Raw genomic sequence first — 18,481 nt, forward strand, 5'->3', positions numbered from 1 at the left:
AAATGTTCTACTATAATACTGTTCTACTGTACTACCATAATACTGTTTTACTGTACCACTATATTACTGTTCTACGTATCTACAGAACTACTGTGATACTTCTCTATTATTATATTGTTTTATTATGATATTGCACTAATGTACTAATGTTCTACTATAAAACTCTACAACTATACTACTGAAGTAATATTCTACTGTTTCAATGTACTACTGTTCTACTGTACTACTATAATACTGTTCTACTGTTCTACCATAATACTGTTCTACTGTACTACTATAATACTGTTCTACCATAATAGTGTTCTACTATACCACTGTACTACTATACTATTGTACTACTATACTACTATACTATTCTACTGTACTACTGTTCTACCATGATACTGTTCTACTGTACTACTATAATACTGTTCTACCATAATACTGTTCTACTATACCACTGTACTACTATACTATTGTACTACTGTACTACAGTTCTACTGTACTACTGTTCTATTGTACTACGATAATACTGTTCTAATGTTCTACTGTTCAACCAAACTACTTTAATAATGTTCTACTGTTCTACTATAATACTGTTTTATAGTAGTACATTAGAACAATAGAACTGTTATACTGTTCTACCATAATACTGTACCATTATAATACTGTTCTACTGTAATACTGTTCTACTGTTCAAATGTACTACTATAAAAATGTTCAACTGTACTACTATACTACTACAATACTTTTCTACTGTTCTACTACAATACTGTTCTACTGTACTACTATAATACTGTATTACTATACTACTGTAGTACTGTTCAACTGTACTATAATACTGTTCTACTGTACTATGATAATACTTCTCTACTGTTCTACTACAATACTGTTCTACTGTACCACTATAATACTGTACTACGATAATACTTCTCTACTGTTCTACTACAATACTGTTCTACTGTACTACAATAATACTGCTCTACTGTACTACTGTACTACTATAATACTGTAGTACTGTTCTACTGTAATACAATAATACTGTTCTACTGTACTACTATAATACTGTTCTACTGTTCTACTATAATACTGTAGTACGGTTCTACTGTACTACTATAATACTGTTCTACTGTACTACTGCAATACTGTTATACTGTACGACTGTACTACTGTTCTATTATAATAATGTACTACAGTACTATCGTACTACTGTAGTACTATTCTACTGTTCTAAAGTACTACTATGATACTATTCTACTGTACCACTATAATACTGTTCTACTATACTACTATATTACTGTACTACTATAATACTGTTCCACAACAAAACTGCTCTACTGTATTACTCTAATTTTTATTTAATTTTATTTCACCTTTATTTAACCAGGTAGGCTAGTTGAGAACAAGTTCTCATTTGCAACTGCGACCTGGCCAAGATAAAGCATAGCAGTGTGAACAGACAACACAGAGTTACACATGGAGTAAACAATTCACAAGTCAATAACACAGTAGAAAAAAAGAGAGTCTATATACATTTTGTGCAAAAGGCATGAGGAGGTAGGCGAATAATTACAATTTTGCAGATTAACACTGGAGTGATAAATGATGGTCATGTACAGGTAGAGATATTGGTGTGCAAAAAAGAAGAAAAGTAAATAAATATAAACAGTATGGGGATGAGGTAGATAAACTTGGGTGGGCTATTTACCGATAGACTATGTACAGCTGTACTACTGTAGTACTGTTCTGATGTGCTACTGATGTACTACTGTTCCACTGTGCTACTGTTCTACAGTTCACTGTTCTACTGGAGTACTATAATACTGTTCTACTGTAATACTGGTCTACTGTACTACTACACTAATGTAAAACAGCTCTACTGTTCTACTGTGCTACTATAATACTGTTCTATTGTAATACTGGTCTACTGTACTACTACACTAATGTAAAACAGCTCTACTGTTCTACTATAATACTGTTCTATTGTAATACTGGTCTACTGTACTACTACACTAATGTAAAACAGCTCTACTGTTCTACTATAATACTGTTCTATTGTAATACTGGTCTACTGTACTACTACACTAATGTAAAACAGCTCTACTGTTCTACTATAATACTGTTCTATTGTAATACTGGTCTACTGTACTACTACACTAATGTAAAACAGCTCTACTGTTCTACTGTGCTACTATAATACTGTTCTATTGTACTACTGTGCTACTATAATACTGTTCTAATGTACAACTGTTCTACTGTAATACTGTTCTACTGTTTATTTATTCATTTTATTTTATCTTTATTTAACTCTACAAGTCAAATGAGAACACATTGTTATTTACAATGACGTCCTTCCAAAAGGCCTCCTGCGGGGAAGGGGCTGGGATTAAAAATAAATACAATATAAACATAGGACAAAACACACATCACAACAATAGAGACTACACAACAGAACATAAAGAGAGACCTAAAACAACAACATAGCAAGGCAGAAACACATGTGAACACAGCACGGTAGCAACACAACATGGTAGCAGCACAAAACATGGTACAAACATTATTGGACAAGGACAACAACACAAAGGGCAATTAGGTAGAGACAACAATACATCACACAAAGCAGCCACAACTGTCAGTAAGTGTCCATGATTGAGTCTTGAAAGAAGAGATTGGGATAAAACTGTCCAGTTTGAGTGTTTGTTGCAGCTCGTTCCAGTCGCTAGTTGCAGCGAACTGAAAAGAGGAGGGACCCAGGGATATGTGTGCTTTGGGGACCTTTAACACAATGTGACTGGCAGAATGCGTGTTGTATGTGGAGGATGAGGGCTCCAGTAGATATCTCAGATCGGGGGGAGTGAGGGTTTTATAAATAAGCATCAACCAGTGGGTCTTGTGACGTGTATACAGAGATGACCAGTTTACAGAGGAGTATAGAGTGCAGTGATGTGTCCTATAAGGAGCATTGGTGGCAAATCTGATGGCCGAATGGTAAAGAACATCTAGCCACTCCAGAGCACTCTTACAGTGGGGCAAAAAAGTATTTAGTGAGTCACCAATTGTGCAAGTTCTCCCACTTAAAAAGATGAGAGAGGCCTGTAATTTTCATCATAGGTACACTTCAACTATGATAGACAAAATGAGAAAAAAAATCCAGAAAATCACATTGTAGGATTCTTAATGAATTTATTTGCAAATTATGGTGGAAAATAAGTATTTGGTCACCTACAAACAAGCAAGATTTCTGGCTCTCACAGACCTTTAACTTCTTCTTTAAGAGGCTCCTCTGTCCTCCACTCGTTACCTGTATTAATGGCACCTGTTTGAACTTGTTATCAGAATAAAAGACACCTGTCCACAACCTCAAACAGTCACACTCCAAACTCCACTATGGCCAAGACAAAAGAGCTGTCAAAGGACACCAGAAACAAAATTGTAGACCTGCACCAGGCTGGGAAGACTGAATCTGCAATAGGCAAGCAGCTTGGTTTGAAGAAATCAACTGTGGGAGCAAATATTAGGAAATGGAAGACATACAAGACCACTGATAATCTCCCTCGATCTGGGGCTCTACGCAAGATCTCACCTCGTGGGGTCAAAATGATCACAAGAATGGTGAGCAAAAATTCCAGAACCACACGGGGGGACCTAGTGAATGACCTGCAGAGAACTGGGACCAAAGTAACAAAGCCTACCATCAGTAACACACTACGCCGCCAGGGACTCAAATCCTGCAGTGCCAGACGTGTCCCCCTGCTTAAGCCAGTACATGTCCAGGCCCGTCTGAAGTTTGCTAGAGAGCATTTGGATGATCCAGAAGAAGATTGGGAGAATGTCATATGGTCAGATGAAACCAAAATATAACTTTTTAGTAAAAACTCAACTCGTCGTGTTTGGAGGACAAAGAATGCTGAGATGCATCCAAAGAACACCATACCTACTGTGAAGCATGGGGGTAGAAACATCATGCTTTGGGGCTGTTTTTCTGCAAAGGGACCAGGACGACTGATCCTTGTAAAGGAAAGAATGAATGGGGTCATGTATCGTGAGATTTTGAGTGAAAACCTCCTTCCTTCAGCAAGGGCATTGAAGATGAAACGTAGCTGGGTCTTTCAGCATGACAATGATCCCAAACACATTGCCCGGGGCAACGAAGGAGTGGCTTCGTAAGAAGCATTTCAAGGTCCTGGAGTGGCCTAGCCAGTCTCCAGATCTCAACCCCATAGAAAATCTTTGGAGGGAGTTGAAAGTCTGTGTTTCCCAGCAACAGCCCCAAAACATCACTGCTCTAGAGGATATCTGCATGGAGGAATGGGCCAAAATACCAGCAACAGTGTGTGAAAACCTTGTGAACACTTACAGAAAACGTTTGACCTCTGTCATCGCCAACAAAGGGTATACAACAAAGTATTGAGATAAACTTTTGTTATTGACCAAATACTTATTTTCCACCATAATTTGAAAACAAATTCATTAAAAATCCTGCAATGTGATTTTCTGGATTTTTTTTCTCATTTTGTCTGTCATAGTTGAAGTGTACTTATGATGAAAATTACAGGCCTCTCATCTTTTTAAGTGGGAGAACTTGCACAATTGGTGGCTGACTAAATACTTTTTTGACCCACTGTACCTGCCGATCTATAAATTATGTTTCCGTACTCTAGCATGGGTAGGAAGGTAATCTGAATCAGGGTTAGTTTGGCAGCTTGGGTGAAAGAGGAGCGACTGCAATAGAGGAAACCAAGTCTAGATTTAACTTTAGCCTGCATCTTTAATATGTGCTGAGAGAAGGACAGTGCACCGCCCAGCCATACTCCCAAGTACTTGTATGAGGTGACTACCTCAAGCTCTAAACCCTCAGAGGTAGTAATCACACCGGTGGAAAGAGGGGCATTCTTCTTACCAAACCACATGACCTTGTTTGGGAGGTGTTCAGAACAAGGTTAAGGGCAGAGAAAGCTTGTTGGACACTAAGAAAGCTTTGTTGTAGAGCATTTAACACAACATCCGGGGAGGGGCCAGCTGAGACTTTATCATCTACATATAAATAGATGAGAGCTTCTTACTGCCTGAGCTATGTTGTTGATGTAAATTGAGAAGAGCGTGGGACCTAGGATCGAGCCTTGGGGTACTCCCTTGGTGACAGGCAGTGTCTGAGAGCAGATTTTCTGACTTTATACACTGCACTCTTTGAGAGAGATAGTTGGCAAACCAGCCCAAAGACCACTCAGTGACACCAATACTCCTAAGCCGACCCACAATAATGGAATGGTCTACTGTATCAAAAGCTTTGGCCAAGTCAATAAAAATAGCAGCACAATATTGCTTATAGAATCAAGGACAATGGTGACATCATTAGACACATTAGAAGGTGTGGGAGATGAGGAACTGTACTACTGTACTACTGTTTTACTGTTCTACTACAATGCTGCTCTAATGTTCTACTGTACTACTATAATACTGTACTACTGTACTACCATAATAATGGTCTACTGTACTACTATAATACTGTTCTACTGCTCTACTGTACTACTATACTACTGCACTACTGTACTACTGTACTACCATAATAATGTTCTACTGTACTACTATAATACTGTACTACTGTTCTACTGTACTACCATAATAATGGTCTACTGTACTACTATAATACTGTTCTACTGCTCTACTATACTACTGTACTACTGTACTACCATAATAATGTTCTACTGTACTACTATAATACTGTACTACTGTTCTACCGTACTACTATAATGCTGTTCTACTGTACTACTATAATACTGTTCTACTGTACTACTGTATTACTGCTCTACTGTACTACTATACTACTGTAGTACTGTACTACCATAATAATGGTCTACTGTACTACTATAATACTGTTCTAATGTTCTACTGCTCTACTGTACTACTATAATACTGTTCTACTGTAATGCTGTTCTAATGTTCTACTGTACTACTATAATACTGTTCTACTGTACTACTGTATTACTGCTCTACTGTACTACTATACTACCATAATAATGGTCTACTGTACTACAATAATACTGTTCTACTGTTCTACTGTACCATTATAATACTGTTCTACTTTACTACTGTTCTACTATAATACTGTTCTACTGTACTACTATAATACTGTTCTACTGTACTACTGTTGTACCGTTCTACTATAATAATGTTCTACTGTACTACTGTTCTACTGTACTACTGAGCGTCATTCCGAGGCCAACGGCAGGCTAATCTCCATTCAGCAAGTGTCTGGTGGTTAATCTTCTGAAACATAATAAATCAGATGGCCACTGACAAAATAGAGCCCTCAAAAACCTAATGACCATCAAGACATAAAATACCACAGCACTGTACTACAGTATCAATCTGTCAGCTTGTCTTTTGTCAGGCCAGGAGAAATGAGAGGTAGCTGGAGGATCATTTATCTCTCTTTAGCTCCGTGGTGATGAGGGTGGCTCGTGGTTTCAGACCAGAGAGAAAGATGGGGGAGTGAGAGAGCGAGAGAGCGAGACAGAGAGAAAGAGTCGCATGGCAAATCAACATGGTGAAGTCTGTGGATTCATATAGAAACCGGAACAGTGTTATATTAACACATTGCTTAGCAGTGGTGTAAAATACTTAAGTAAAAATACCTTAAAGTACTACTTAGGTAGTTTTTGTGGTCACTACATTCCAAAGAAAACACTGTACTTTTTACTCCATACATTAACCCTGACACTCAAAAGTACTTGTTACATTTTGAATGCTCAGCAGGACTGGAAAATGGTCTAATTCACACACTAATCAAGAGAACATCCCTGGTCATCCCTACTGCCTCTGATCTGGCGGAATCACTAAACACAAATGCATCTTTTGTAAATAATGTCTGATTGTTGGAGTGTGCCCCTGGCTATCCATACATTTTTTAAACAAGAAAATGGTGCTGTCTGCTTTGCTTAATATAAGGAATTTGAAAATGTATACTTTTACTTCTACTTTTGATACTTAAGTATATTTTAGCAATTACATTTACTTTGATACTTAAGTATATTTAAAACTAAATACTTTTGGACTTTCACTCAAGTACTATTTTACTGGGTGACCTTCACTTTTACATCAGTATCGTTCTATTAAGGTATCTATACGTTTACTCAAGAATGACAATTGGGGACTTCTTCCACCACTGCTGTGTAAAGTATAAAGCCCTATTCAAATATTTCCCAGAGTGCCTTGCCTTTCGAGTAAATTGTAGAGTTAGCACCCATGACTTTATTTGTTAGTGACAGAGACATGGTTGTTGCATTCATCCATTTTCGGTCCTATGGAGATCCTAAGCGAATATGTTAGCAATATGCAGTTGAAGTCGGAAGTTTACATACACCTTAGCCAAATACATTTAAACTCAGTTTTTCACAATTCTTGACATTTCATTCTAGTAAAAATGTCTTAGGTCAGTTAGGATCACCACTTTATTTTAAGAATGTGAAATGGCAAAATAATAGTAGAGATAATGATTTATTTCAGCTTTTATTTCTTTCATCACATTCCCAGTGGGTCAGAAGTTTACATACACTCAATTAGTATTTGGTAGCATTGCCTTTGAATTGTTTAACTTGGGTCAAACGTTTCGGGTAGCCTTCCACAAGATTCCCACAATAAGTAGGGTGAATTTTGGCCCATTCCTCCTGACAGTGGTGGTGTAACTGAGTCAGGTTTGTAGGCCTCCTTGCTCGCACATGCTTTTTCAGTTCTGCCCACAAATGTTCTATAGGATTGAGGACAGGGCTTTGTTGTCCTTAAGTCATTTTGCCACAACTTAGGAAGTATGCCTAGGGTCAATGTCCATTTGGAAGACCCATTTGCAACCAATATTTAACTTCCTGACTGATGTCTTGCTTCAATATATCCACATAATGTTCCTTCCTCATGCTGCCATCTATTTTGTGAAGTGCACCAGTCCCTCCTGAAGCAAAGCACCCCCACAACATGATGCTGCCACTCACGGTTGGGATGGTGTCTTCGGCTTGCAAGCCTCCCCCTTTTTCCTCCAAACATAATGATGGTCATTATGGCCAAACAGTTAAAAAAATATATTTTTAAATTTTATCCCCTTTTTTTGCCCCAATTTCGTAGTATCCAATTGTTTTTAGTAGTTACTATCTTGTCTCATCTCTACAACTCCCGTACGGGCTCGGGAGAGACGAAGGTTGAGAGTAACGCGTCCTCCGAAACACAACCCAACCAAGCCGCACAGCTTCATTAACACAGCAAATCCAATCCGGAAGCCAGCCGAACCAAAGTGTCGGAGGAAACACCGTGCCCCTAGCGACCTGGTCAGCATGCACTGCCTCCAGCCCGCCACAGGATTCGCTAGTGCGCGATGAGACAAGGATATCCCTACCGGCAAAACCCTCCCTAACCCGGACGATGCTAGTGTGTCGCCCCATGGACCTCCCGGTCGCGGCCGGTTGCGACAGAGCCTGGGCTCGAACCCAGAGTCTCTGGTGGCACAGCTAGCGATGTGTAAGTGTGTGTGCGATGCAGTGCCTTAGACCACTGCGCCACCCGGGAGGTCAAACAGTTCTATTTTTGTTTCATCAGACCAGAGGATATTTCTCCAAAAAGTATGATCTTTGTCCCCATGTGTAGTTGCAAACTGTAGTCTGGCTTTTTTACGGTGGTTTTGGAGCAGTGGCTTCTTCCTTGCTGAGTGGCCTTTCAGGTTATGTCGATATAGGATTTGTTTTACTGTGAATATAGATACTTTTGTACCTGTTTCCTCCAGCATCGTCACAAGGTCCTTTGCTGTTGTTCTGGGATTGTTATGCACTTTTCACACCAAACTACGTTCATCTCTAGGAGACAGAACACGTCTCCTTCCTGAGCAGTATGACAGCTGCGTGGTCCCATGGTGTTTATACTTGTGTACTGTTGTTTGTACAGATGAACGTAGTACCTTCAGGCGTTTGGAAATTGCTCCCAAGGATGAACCAGACTTGTGGAGGTCTACAATTTATTTCTGAGGTCTTGGCTGATTTCTTTTGATTTTCCCATAATATCAAGCAAAGAGGCACTGAGTTTGAAGGTAGGCCTTGAAATACATCCACAGGTACACCTCCAATTTACTCAAATTATGTCAATTAGCCTATCAGAAGCTTCTAAAGCCATGACATAATTTTCTGGAATTTTCCAAGCTGTTTAAAGGCACAGTCAACTTAGTGTATGTAAACTTCTGACCCACTGGAATTGTGATACAGTGAATTATAAGTGAAATAATCTGTCTGTAAACAATTGTTGGAAAAATTACTTGTGTCATGCACAAAGTAAATGTCCTAACCGACTTGCCAAAACTATCGTTTGTTAACAAGAAATTTGTGGAGCGGATGAAAAACGAGTTTTAATGACTCCAAGTGTATATAAACTTCCGACTTCAACTGTACAGTATATATTTATTTTATTACACAATACCATATTTATTTCATAAGGCCTTATTTTGAGGGCCTATGTTTACCCTAAACTCATACACGTCCCCTTCATTGTTTGTTTTAATATCTATGTTTGTGAACAATTATAATTATTTTAACACTGGAGAATTTGCTGTGCATGTATCTATGAACAACAACAAAAAATGTCTTCTGCCACACTTCTGCATTTTCTCCTTTGAATGATGGCTTTGGCTTGTGAGTGATAAACAGCCTAGTGGCTTAACTGATGGGGCTCTGTTATGGAGGTAGGCAGAGGGAAGGTTGTTTCCTTACCATTATCTTTACAGTGACAGTGGCCAGGCCTGGGGGCATGCTCTCTTCATTGTCCAGGGCTTCCACCACGAAGGTGTAGGTATGGTCCGAGGCTGCCAGGGTCTCAAAGTCTAGCGTCTGCAGCACAGAGAGCTCTCCAGTCACTGGGTTGACAGCAAAAAGTTGTCTGGCCTCTTGCGTCCGGATACGGAAAGTGATGTTGGAGTCCAGGTCAGCGTCTTTGGCCTGGAGGAGGTGGAGGAGAAGGAGGTATGAAGGAGGAGGTGGAGGTGGAGGAGGAGGAAGGATGGTTAAGTGTCCCGTATTAGTCGGTCTCAACAGCCAGAAAATGATACGAATTATACAGCATTTTGCAACCTTTATTTCAACCTGAGTCCCTTATTCAGGCGACAAGCAATTCTAGTTTCTACAGAATGGCAACTCGTCAGACAAATCACAGTGATCTGCAGTAATAACTACTCAAATCCATTGTCAGGAGGGAGACCACTATTAATGGATTCATCCCTGTCTGTGGAGTGCTTTCAGGTGGAGGTGAGTGTGTTAACATGGAGTGTGTATTGGGGAAGAATATCTTTGGGCCTATACACAGATAAACCCCCTACCATGCTAGCTCAGTCATCAGTGGCCCCACTAATTTGCCCAAAATATCAGCGTATCAGCAGGTTCGGTGTGGCGTGGGGAGCGACAGAAGGTGTTGATAGGTTTGTCACTGCAGAGGGATCAGTGTACTTGGACCAGACAGTCATTGTCATGGCAACTGTCAATCAACCAACCCCACCTGAAATGTTCCATGATTAGCCCAACAAAGGGAGACATGACTGGTCTCATAAAAAAGTATTCTCTGGGCTGGCCAACAACAAATAACCACAATTCTAGTTAGTCCAGGCTCAACTTTAGGATCAAATTTAAAACACAAATAATCACAATTCTAAAAGGAAAGGTTCTTGTTGAACACAAATAGAAACAGGATCTTGAAAAATAATGGGGGAAAAATTGGGTGGTTTGTCTTTTTCGGTTTCTATTCCACTCAGAGAGTCATGTTCTGTTTGTTTGTTTGTTTGTTTGTATGGTTGGTTGGTTGGTATAGATACTTGGTGTAATTTGATGTAACAAAAGGCAGCGACCGCTGTGCGGGAATCTGAAGCTCCTGTTTGCCCTTTCCTGGCAGCATGTGACTGAATAGCGAGGCCATGTCTGAGGTTTTGATATGCTCTGTCAATATGCTCTAGGCTAACCATGTACCTCCTGGCTTTGTGTGCTTTGATGTACAAGAGGATGCATTTGGACTGTGGAGTGTTTGAAGTAGTATATACCCCTGCTGCTGAGTGTGTATGGAGCATGCTGTGCACTCTTGGACACACACACACACACACACACACACACACACGAAAACTCACGGTAAACTGCAGGATGACTGTGTTCTTAGGACTATTCTCCGGCAGATTGACCATATAGGATGGTTGTGAGAACACCGGGCTGTTATCATCCACATCCACCACGGTCACCGACAGAGTCAGTGTGGTCCTCCTGGGGTCCTCCTCCGCTCCGTCCTCCGCCTCCACCATGAGGTCATACTGACCCCTGACCTCTCGATCCAAAGGCACTGCGGTGGAGATGGTGCCGTTGGAGTTGATCCTGAAGAGGTCGGCGTGATTGACCAGTCGGTAGCACACCTGGCCATTAACCCCCACGTCTGGATCTGTTGCCTGGATGGATAGATGGATGGATGGATAGATGGAGGATGGATAGATGGATAAATGGAGGGATAGATAGATAGATGGATAAATGGAGGGATGGATGGATAAATGGAGGGATGGATGGATGATGGGTAGATGGATGGATGGATGGGTAGATAGACGGATAGATGATGGATAGATGGATGGAGGGATGGAAATATGGAAGGATGGATAGATGGATGGATGGATAGATAGATGGAGGGATGGATGATGAGGGAGACACAGGGGGAGTTAGACCATCCATATGGTAAGCATCATGCATAAACCAATAGGGAGGAACACACACACGACGAGACACCTGTTTCAACAGCAGGGAGAGAGCAGTACGCAGGCCCCAAGCTGACAGCCTTAAACAGGTACAGTGTAACAGTTTAACACACTCTCCAAACTGTGTCCTCTGTAATGCAAATGAAGAACATTGTGCAAGTTAAGCAGCGCTGTCTGTATACCGTAAGGCTTGTTTTGTACTCCGCATGAATCCCTCCATTTCTCTTCAGGATTTGATCGAGGTTGAGAACAGTGGAGGAGGTTTTCCAAACCACTAATGAGGTAACGGAACATATAGCTCATGCAAAGAAGAAATTACATATCTCAGAAGCCTTTTAAACCACCAATGTACAGGAACATTCTCCTGCAACAGGGTGATGAAATGAAGATCCTACATCTGTACTGGGAGGTCTTTGTAGGAATGAGACGCCATGATCCCATTGAATAAAGGAGGATCAAGACATAACATCTCACCTCGAGATTGGGAGCTAGAAGTCATTGATAGATGAAAAGATACACGATCTTGAAAATGAAACTTATTCTAATAAAAGATGAGTGATAATTTACTTTGGAAAAGGTTTATTTTCAGAGAACATTTCTTTTCGACCAGAGATAATGAGACAGGATTGGATTTAAATTTTCATACACATAAAAACGAAAATTGCCTTCACTCAAAGCATATTGCAATGGGGTGCAAAAAGTAGAAAAAAATACCCAAATGATGTTCCTGCTGTTAATGTCTGGTGTGCAACATCCTACCATGAAAAATAACAAAGAACATGTTGGCTCGACTGTAGTCTGAAAGCACAACAGCCAGGCCAAAAGCATGACGATAGCTACAGTATCCAGTCAGTGATGGAATTAATTCAATACCTTTTTATTACCTTCTAAAGGAACCAGAACCTGGTATTGAAAGCATACATTTTCTCAGAAAATCAATTAAAAGTTCATTAAAACCTGTATGGAAGAGAAGCAGAGATATGTCTAACACCGTGCATCACCCCAGACCCAACCGGTAAATACCACAATTTGGGAATAGTGTCATTATCTAGTGAGGAAGAGACTGCACACCGAGCCAGAGAGAGAACAGTGATTTCTGCTTCACTTGTCTTGCTGCCTGCTCTCTCTCGTAAAGTGAAGGCAGTAATGGGTCTTGCTGGCTTGATAAACAGAGCAAAATGCCGCTCAGTAGCAGGCAGAATGTGCCAAGTAAAACATTGGAGATGGGCTGATAGTGCTATCAACGAGATAATAGAAGCAAACTAGACAAGTCTTAGACATCAATTCCAATCAGCCAATGATTTTCATCCCGTCGCTGACACATATTCAAACTAATTTGTCTTGCAGACAGTACCTTGGATCACTTCGATCAACATTATACCACAAACCCCCGAGCTGCCTTTTTGCTATTATGAACTGGTTACCATCGTAATTAGAGCAGTAAAAATACATGTTTTGTCATACCTGTGGTATACGTTCTGATATACCACGGCTGTCAGCCAATCAGCATTCAGGGCTCGAACCACCCAGTTTATAAATAATACCACCCCACACAAGGTTGCCCACCGTTGGTACTACAGTTTTTTCTGAATGCTTAAACACTAACAGTGATTCTTGATGCACTATCTCTGAAACCATTAACACTTGTAGCCAATGCATTTACCATGTGTGGCAAACTGAATGCACGTTCTCTGCTTTACACTCAGTGTGTAATTTCACAACACACTTTCTGCAAAACTGTAAACACAACTCACTGCTTTACACTCAGTTTGCAATGTAATAACACACTTCTAGAAAAACTGGAAACATTGGTCTCTACAATGCTACACTATTTCGCCAATTGCCTTTCCACATTGACAAATGTGAAAACAGTTTTATATAAGGAGTACACAAATCAGTGCTTGAGCACTATAAATAGTCCACAGGTAAACATTTCGTTGGGACAACAATGGAGGCCTATATTGGACAGAGAGTAAGAGGGGTGAGAACTAGAGGAGGAAAAGGATGAGGAAGAGGACAGGGAGGACGTGGGAGAAGGAGAGGATGGGGAAGAGGAAGTGGAAGGGTAGTCAGGAACACAATAACTGATGAAATCAGAGCGACTGTGGTTGACCATGTTGATAACCATGGGATGAGCATGAGGGAGGCTGGGCAATGGGTTCATCCTAATCTGAGCCGTTAAACTGTTGCAGGTATCATCCGGATATTTCAAAATGATAACCGGTAAGTAACTGTAAGGGCTGTAGTCTTACTGGTACAGTAATATGTACTGTACTTTCATAATGAGAAGGATCTATCACTAAAACCATTCAAATGTTTTTACAGAACTGCAAAAACAACTATCTGGTGGAGGAGGTTGACTGTTACCCCACCAGAGCAGGAGACCCACATTGTAAATATGGTCATTGCAAATAACTGCATCAGACTCCGAGAACTGCAGGACCACATAATGAGATAACACCATATTACCAAAACGTCAACAGAGTGAGTCTCTCTGCACTGTCTCATCTACTGAAACACAATAGATTTAGGATGAAGCAGTTGTACAGAGTCCCTTTCGAAAGTAACTCAGACCGTGTAAAACAAGTGAGATATGAATATGTGCAGGTAAGCTATACTATCCTATCATTGGTACTGGATCTGGAAGTGTATGGTGCTACATCATATTGACTGATCCCTGTCTTTTCCTACTGTGCTACATTGTCTTGTCTTGACTCTTTCAGAGAGTCATGGAGCTAGAAGCAGATGCAGTGCATCATGAGCTAATATATGTGGATGAGACAGGTTTCAACCTTGCAAAAACAAGGGGCTGCGGCAGAAATATCATCGAACACCGTGCCATCATCAATGTCCCGGGACAACGTGGTGGCAACATAACAATGTGTGCGGCTATTAGTCAAAACAGCATCCTTCACCATCATGCAATTCTAGGCCCATATAACACTGCACGCATGATCATATTTCTGGACACCCTCAACAACAGACGAATCCCTAATGACCAGGGGCCAGAACAACCCAGGTACGTTATCATCTGGGACAATGTTAGTTTCCACCGGGCTGCTGTGGTCCGCAATTGGTTCACAGGTCACCCACTTTTCATCACACTCAATCTCCCCCATACTCTCCGTTCTTGAATCCTATTGGAGAATTCTTCTCTGCATGTGGTTGGAAGGTGTATGATCACCAGCCCCACCAACACATACCCCTTCTACAGGCAATAGAGGAGGCTTGTGGAGACATGGATCAGGGGTCATGCCAGGCCTGAATACGGCACTCCAGACAATACTTTCCATGCTGCCCAGCTGAAGACAACATGTGATGTGGATGAAGTCTTATGACCAGACCCACAAAGAAGGTGAGATGGAGCCACATTTGTTTATGTTCTTTTTTTTCTAGAACAAATGTTTTAGTTTTCTTCAACTGAGCTTTTGTTGTTTGAGGAGTGTTATAACATATTGAGAAAACATTTGGATACCTGTGTGTGTGTGTGTTTAATACATGTATGACAAAACTTTATTTCAAACTGCTATGCCCTGCACACAGAAAAAGCAAAAGCCAAAAGTTTTTAATTTGTACCATCAGCGGGTAGTTGGTGCTTAGTGTGCTCATTTAAATGATGGTTTGTGTGTACTGTAGACATTAAACATTTTTTAAAAGAGTTTGAAGAGTTTTTACAAGAATTGTTTGCTTTTGCAAGAGGTGTATAATGTTTTGCTGGTTTGGTGTAAGGTTTTGTGGTCGGTGTGTAGAGCTTTGCAAAAATAGCCTATAGTTTCAAAGATAGTGCCTAAGCAATCATAAAAAAAACTTTAATATCCATGCGTTGGCAGATTGAGGAAGGGCAGATGGTTGAGTGCTTAGTGTTCCATAAAGGCTTGCTCATTTCGATGTGCATACTGTAGCCTCTGTAGCTACACAAATCCCACTTGTCTTATCATATGCTGAGCCAGTACGAGCGACTTGCCGATCAATTGCACATTCCGAGATGTTATTGCAGTAATTGATCATATCTGAGAGCTTATTTGATCAAATATTTCAGTTTGGCGGGAGAGTTAGTGTTGATGGTCATGTTTGGCTGAGATATATTCTGATAGCACACATCAGGGCCTCTGGCCAGCTTTAATGTGGCTTGTGGTCCATGGTTTTGCTCCAGGTTAGCTGTGGGGGGGACAAACATGGAATGTTAGAGTTGGGAGCGTGTCCCAAACTCTCCACTGGAGGCCATGTTATGTGGTTGGAATGATTGTCAGTTTGGAGGAAATGAAGGGTCAGGTTTGGGAGTCTAGCCACGCACGCACACGCGTACACACACACACACACGCACACATGCACACACACACGCACACACACACAGTGGTGTAGTGGAGTGTAAACACAGGTATTCACTCTTTGCCCATTTATATTTTAGTGGGCATTGCCTATACTCACTTCTTAATCCCCATTGATGCGTATCAAAGTAGTGTAGTGGAGGTATACGCCATATCAATTAATAGGGCTGATGGAACAGATGGGAATGTTTAGCTTAACATTTTGATAAACTATTATTTCTTCCCATTTTAGGCGCAGTAATGAAATGCTCAAAGAGGGGAGATCTAAAGATGCAACAACTATCATGTGTTGCTAATATGACTAGGATAATCCCATTGGCTGCTAGACATTGGAAAAAAAGAATAGAACAAATAGAACAGGAGAACGCATAATGAGGAAGTCTTTGTACAAATAATTGCCTCCACCTTTCTCTGGTAGGGTTTGGGCTACAGGTTACTTTGAAGGTAAGACATGTCTCATAATATGAAGTAAAACATCCAGATTTCAAACAATTATGGAACAGGAAAAATATGGATAGTAATGATAGGCCTAACTGTCTTCTGGTAGATGGAAAGGCTTTCCCAAAAACCTTCTCTATTAAATATTTAGCTATAAAGTAGCCTATGCCTACCTGGCATTATTTGCATAAATCCAGTGGCCATTCATTTTGCAAACCTCATCTCATGTGCTACAGAAACAATGCTAATCAAACAACAGTGCTAGGTGCCTGCACACTTCAATTAAAGGGTAACTACACAAAAAAACTACATGTATTGGATTTTTGCCAGACTTCAAAAGTTGTCTGCTGATGTGATTTAAGCATTGTTATGGACTTTGAGAGCAAAAACCTGAAAAAATGGAAAACTTTGAATTTCAGACTCAGTTGACAGCCTAATTTATCTGTTTCAATAGTAGGTCCTACTATTAGCCTACTGCACGGTACAGCTTGGGTTGGCCTGACTGTGAAAGACAAATATGGGATTCATCATTTTAGGTCATTCAGTGTGGATATCACTGTATCTCATAGAATTTTTTTTTACACAGGGTGCCTTTCCTTCACCGAATGGGCGGTTTGGAATTTTTGGGGGCATACCCACTTCTCCAGGCACCACTATATATATATATATATATATATATATATATATATAATATCTTATATATAATATATAATATCTTATATCTTATATATATATATCTTATATATATATATCTTATATCTTATATATATATTATATATATATATACATACATACATACATACACACACACACACACACACACACACACACACACACACACACACACACACACACACACACGTAAACAATCTAATTATTCACAACACAGCGGTCTGCTGTACTGTAGAAAAAAAACACAGAGTCCCACCAAAGATGTCTGCCTACATTATCCTCCGCTTATTCCACAAACAATCCCCAGCCCTATTATCCACACCACTAATTACAGCTCCTTGCAGCTTAACAGAGCCCAACAAAGCTACTCATTATGGGATGTCCCTGAACGTGACAAATGATTCAAATTTCATTTATTTAATTGGAAAATTATCAACAGCGGACCGGGCAGGGAGCCCTCTCTTTAAATGTAAGAGGTAAATATTGTGTTTTTTTATTGTTTCTGGATGCTGTTGCCATAGTGATAACCGAAAGATACGGGCCTCCCTGCTTTGGGGCTCTTGGCAGCTGGGCACACATGCTGGGAGACCGGGGGGGATCGGCAGGCCAAGCGCAGAGTTGGGCCTTGGCACCCTCACATCCCTGAGGGCCACTAACTACAATTAGCCAAACGGGACAGGGAGAGTAAGCGGGAGACAGACACCAGAGTCACAGAGGAACAGTAGGGTGTACTGCTGCAAGCCAGGTACATGTAAGTCAAACCGCATTGGGACAGACTTTCAATGTCAAAGGCCTCTTGGACATTATGCCAATGCAAGCTGCAATGTACGTTCATAGATTCAGTACCACAGAAATATTACTCTACACGGCTAACCAGCCACAGTGCACTGACTTACTCATCAGACAGATCTACTGTATCATAACATGAGTCCATTCTACAAGGGTCTATGGATGATTCAGTAATGTGGATTATAGAGTGAGTACACAGAATGGCGGACATAAGGGCAGACTTACCTTTACTTGGCCCACAAAACAGTTGGCCTCCTCCTCTGTAACGGTTAGGTTTTGGGGCAGGAGCGGATCGAAGACAGGGTCATTATCGTTGACATCAGTGACCACAATATTCACAGTGGCCGTGGAGGTCTGGAAGCACAGAAATAAAAAACGACACAATTATTGATCTCCGTTTTGAGAAAAGCTCTTTCTCTATCTAAAATAGTAAGTTAAAAGCACAGCAGACTTCTCTGTATGTCATGCTTAACCAAATCAGAATCTGAGTGAATAAATACGAATCCATATTTTTTCAGGTTATGGTCTTATT

At 40.6% G+C, this 18,481-nt stretch overlaps 1 protein-coding gene across 1 annotated transcript in view; it reads right to left on the reverse strand.

Annotated features, from left to right (window-relative positions):
• Positions 1 to 18,481, reverse strand: part of LOC112223231 (protocadherin-15-like) — a 308,092-nt gene that overhangs the window by 75,692 nt on the left and 213,919 nt on the right. Inside the window, exons 18-20 of the mRNA XM_042305516.1 lie at positions 18,175 to 18,303; positions 11,117 to 11,425; positions 9,720 to 9,944 (exon numbers count right to left, since the gene is read on the reverse strand). Of these exons, the coding sequence (XP_042161450.1) occupies positions 9,720 to 9,944; positions 11,117 to 11,425; positions 18,175 to 18,303 (663 nt within the window). The remainder of the gene's footprint in view (positions 1 to 9,719; positions 9,945 to 11,116; positions 11,426 to 18,174; positions 18,304 to 18,481) is intronic.

This window comes from Oncorhynchus tshawytscha, linkage group LG24 (genome assembly GCF_018296145.1).
Source record: "Oncorhynchus tshawytscha isolate Ot180627B linkage group LG24, Otsh_v2.0, whole genome shotgun sequence".
NCBI lineage: Eukaryota > Metazoa > Chordata > Actinopteri > Salmoniformes > Salmonidae > Oncorhynchus > Oncorhynchus tshawytscha.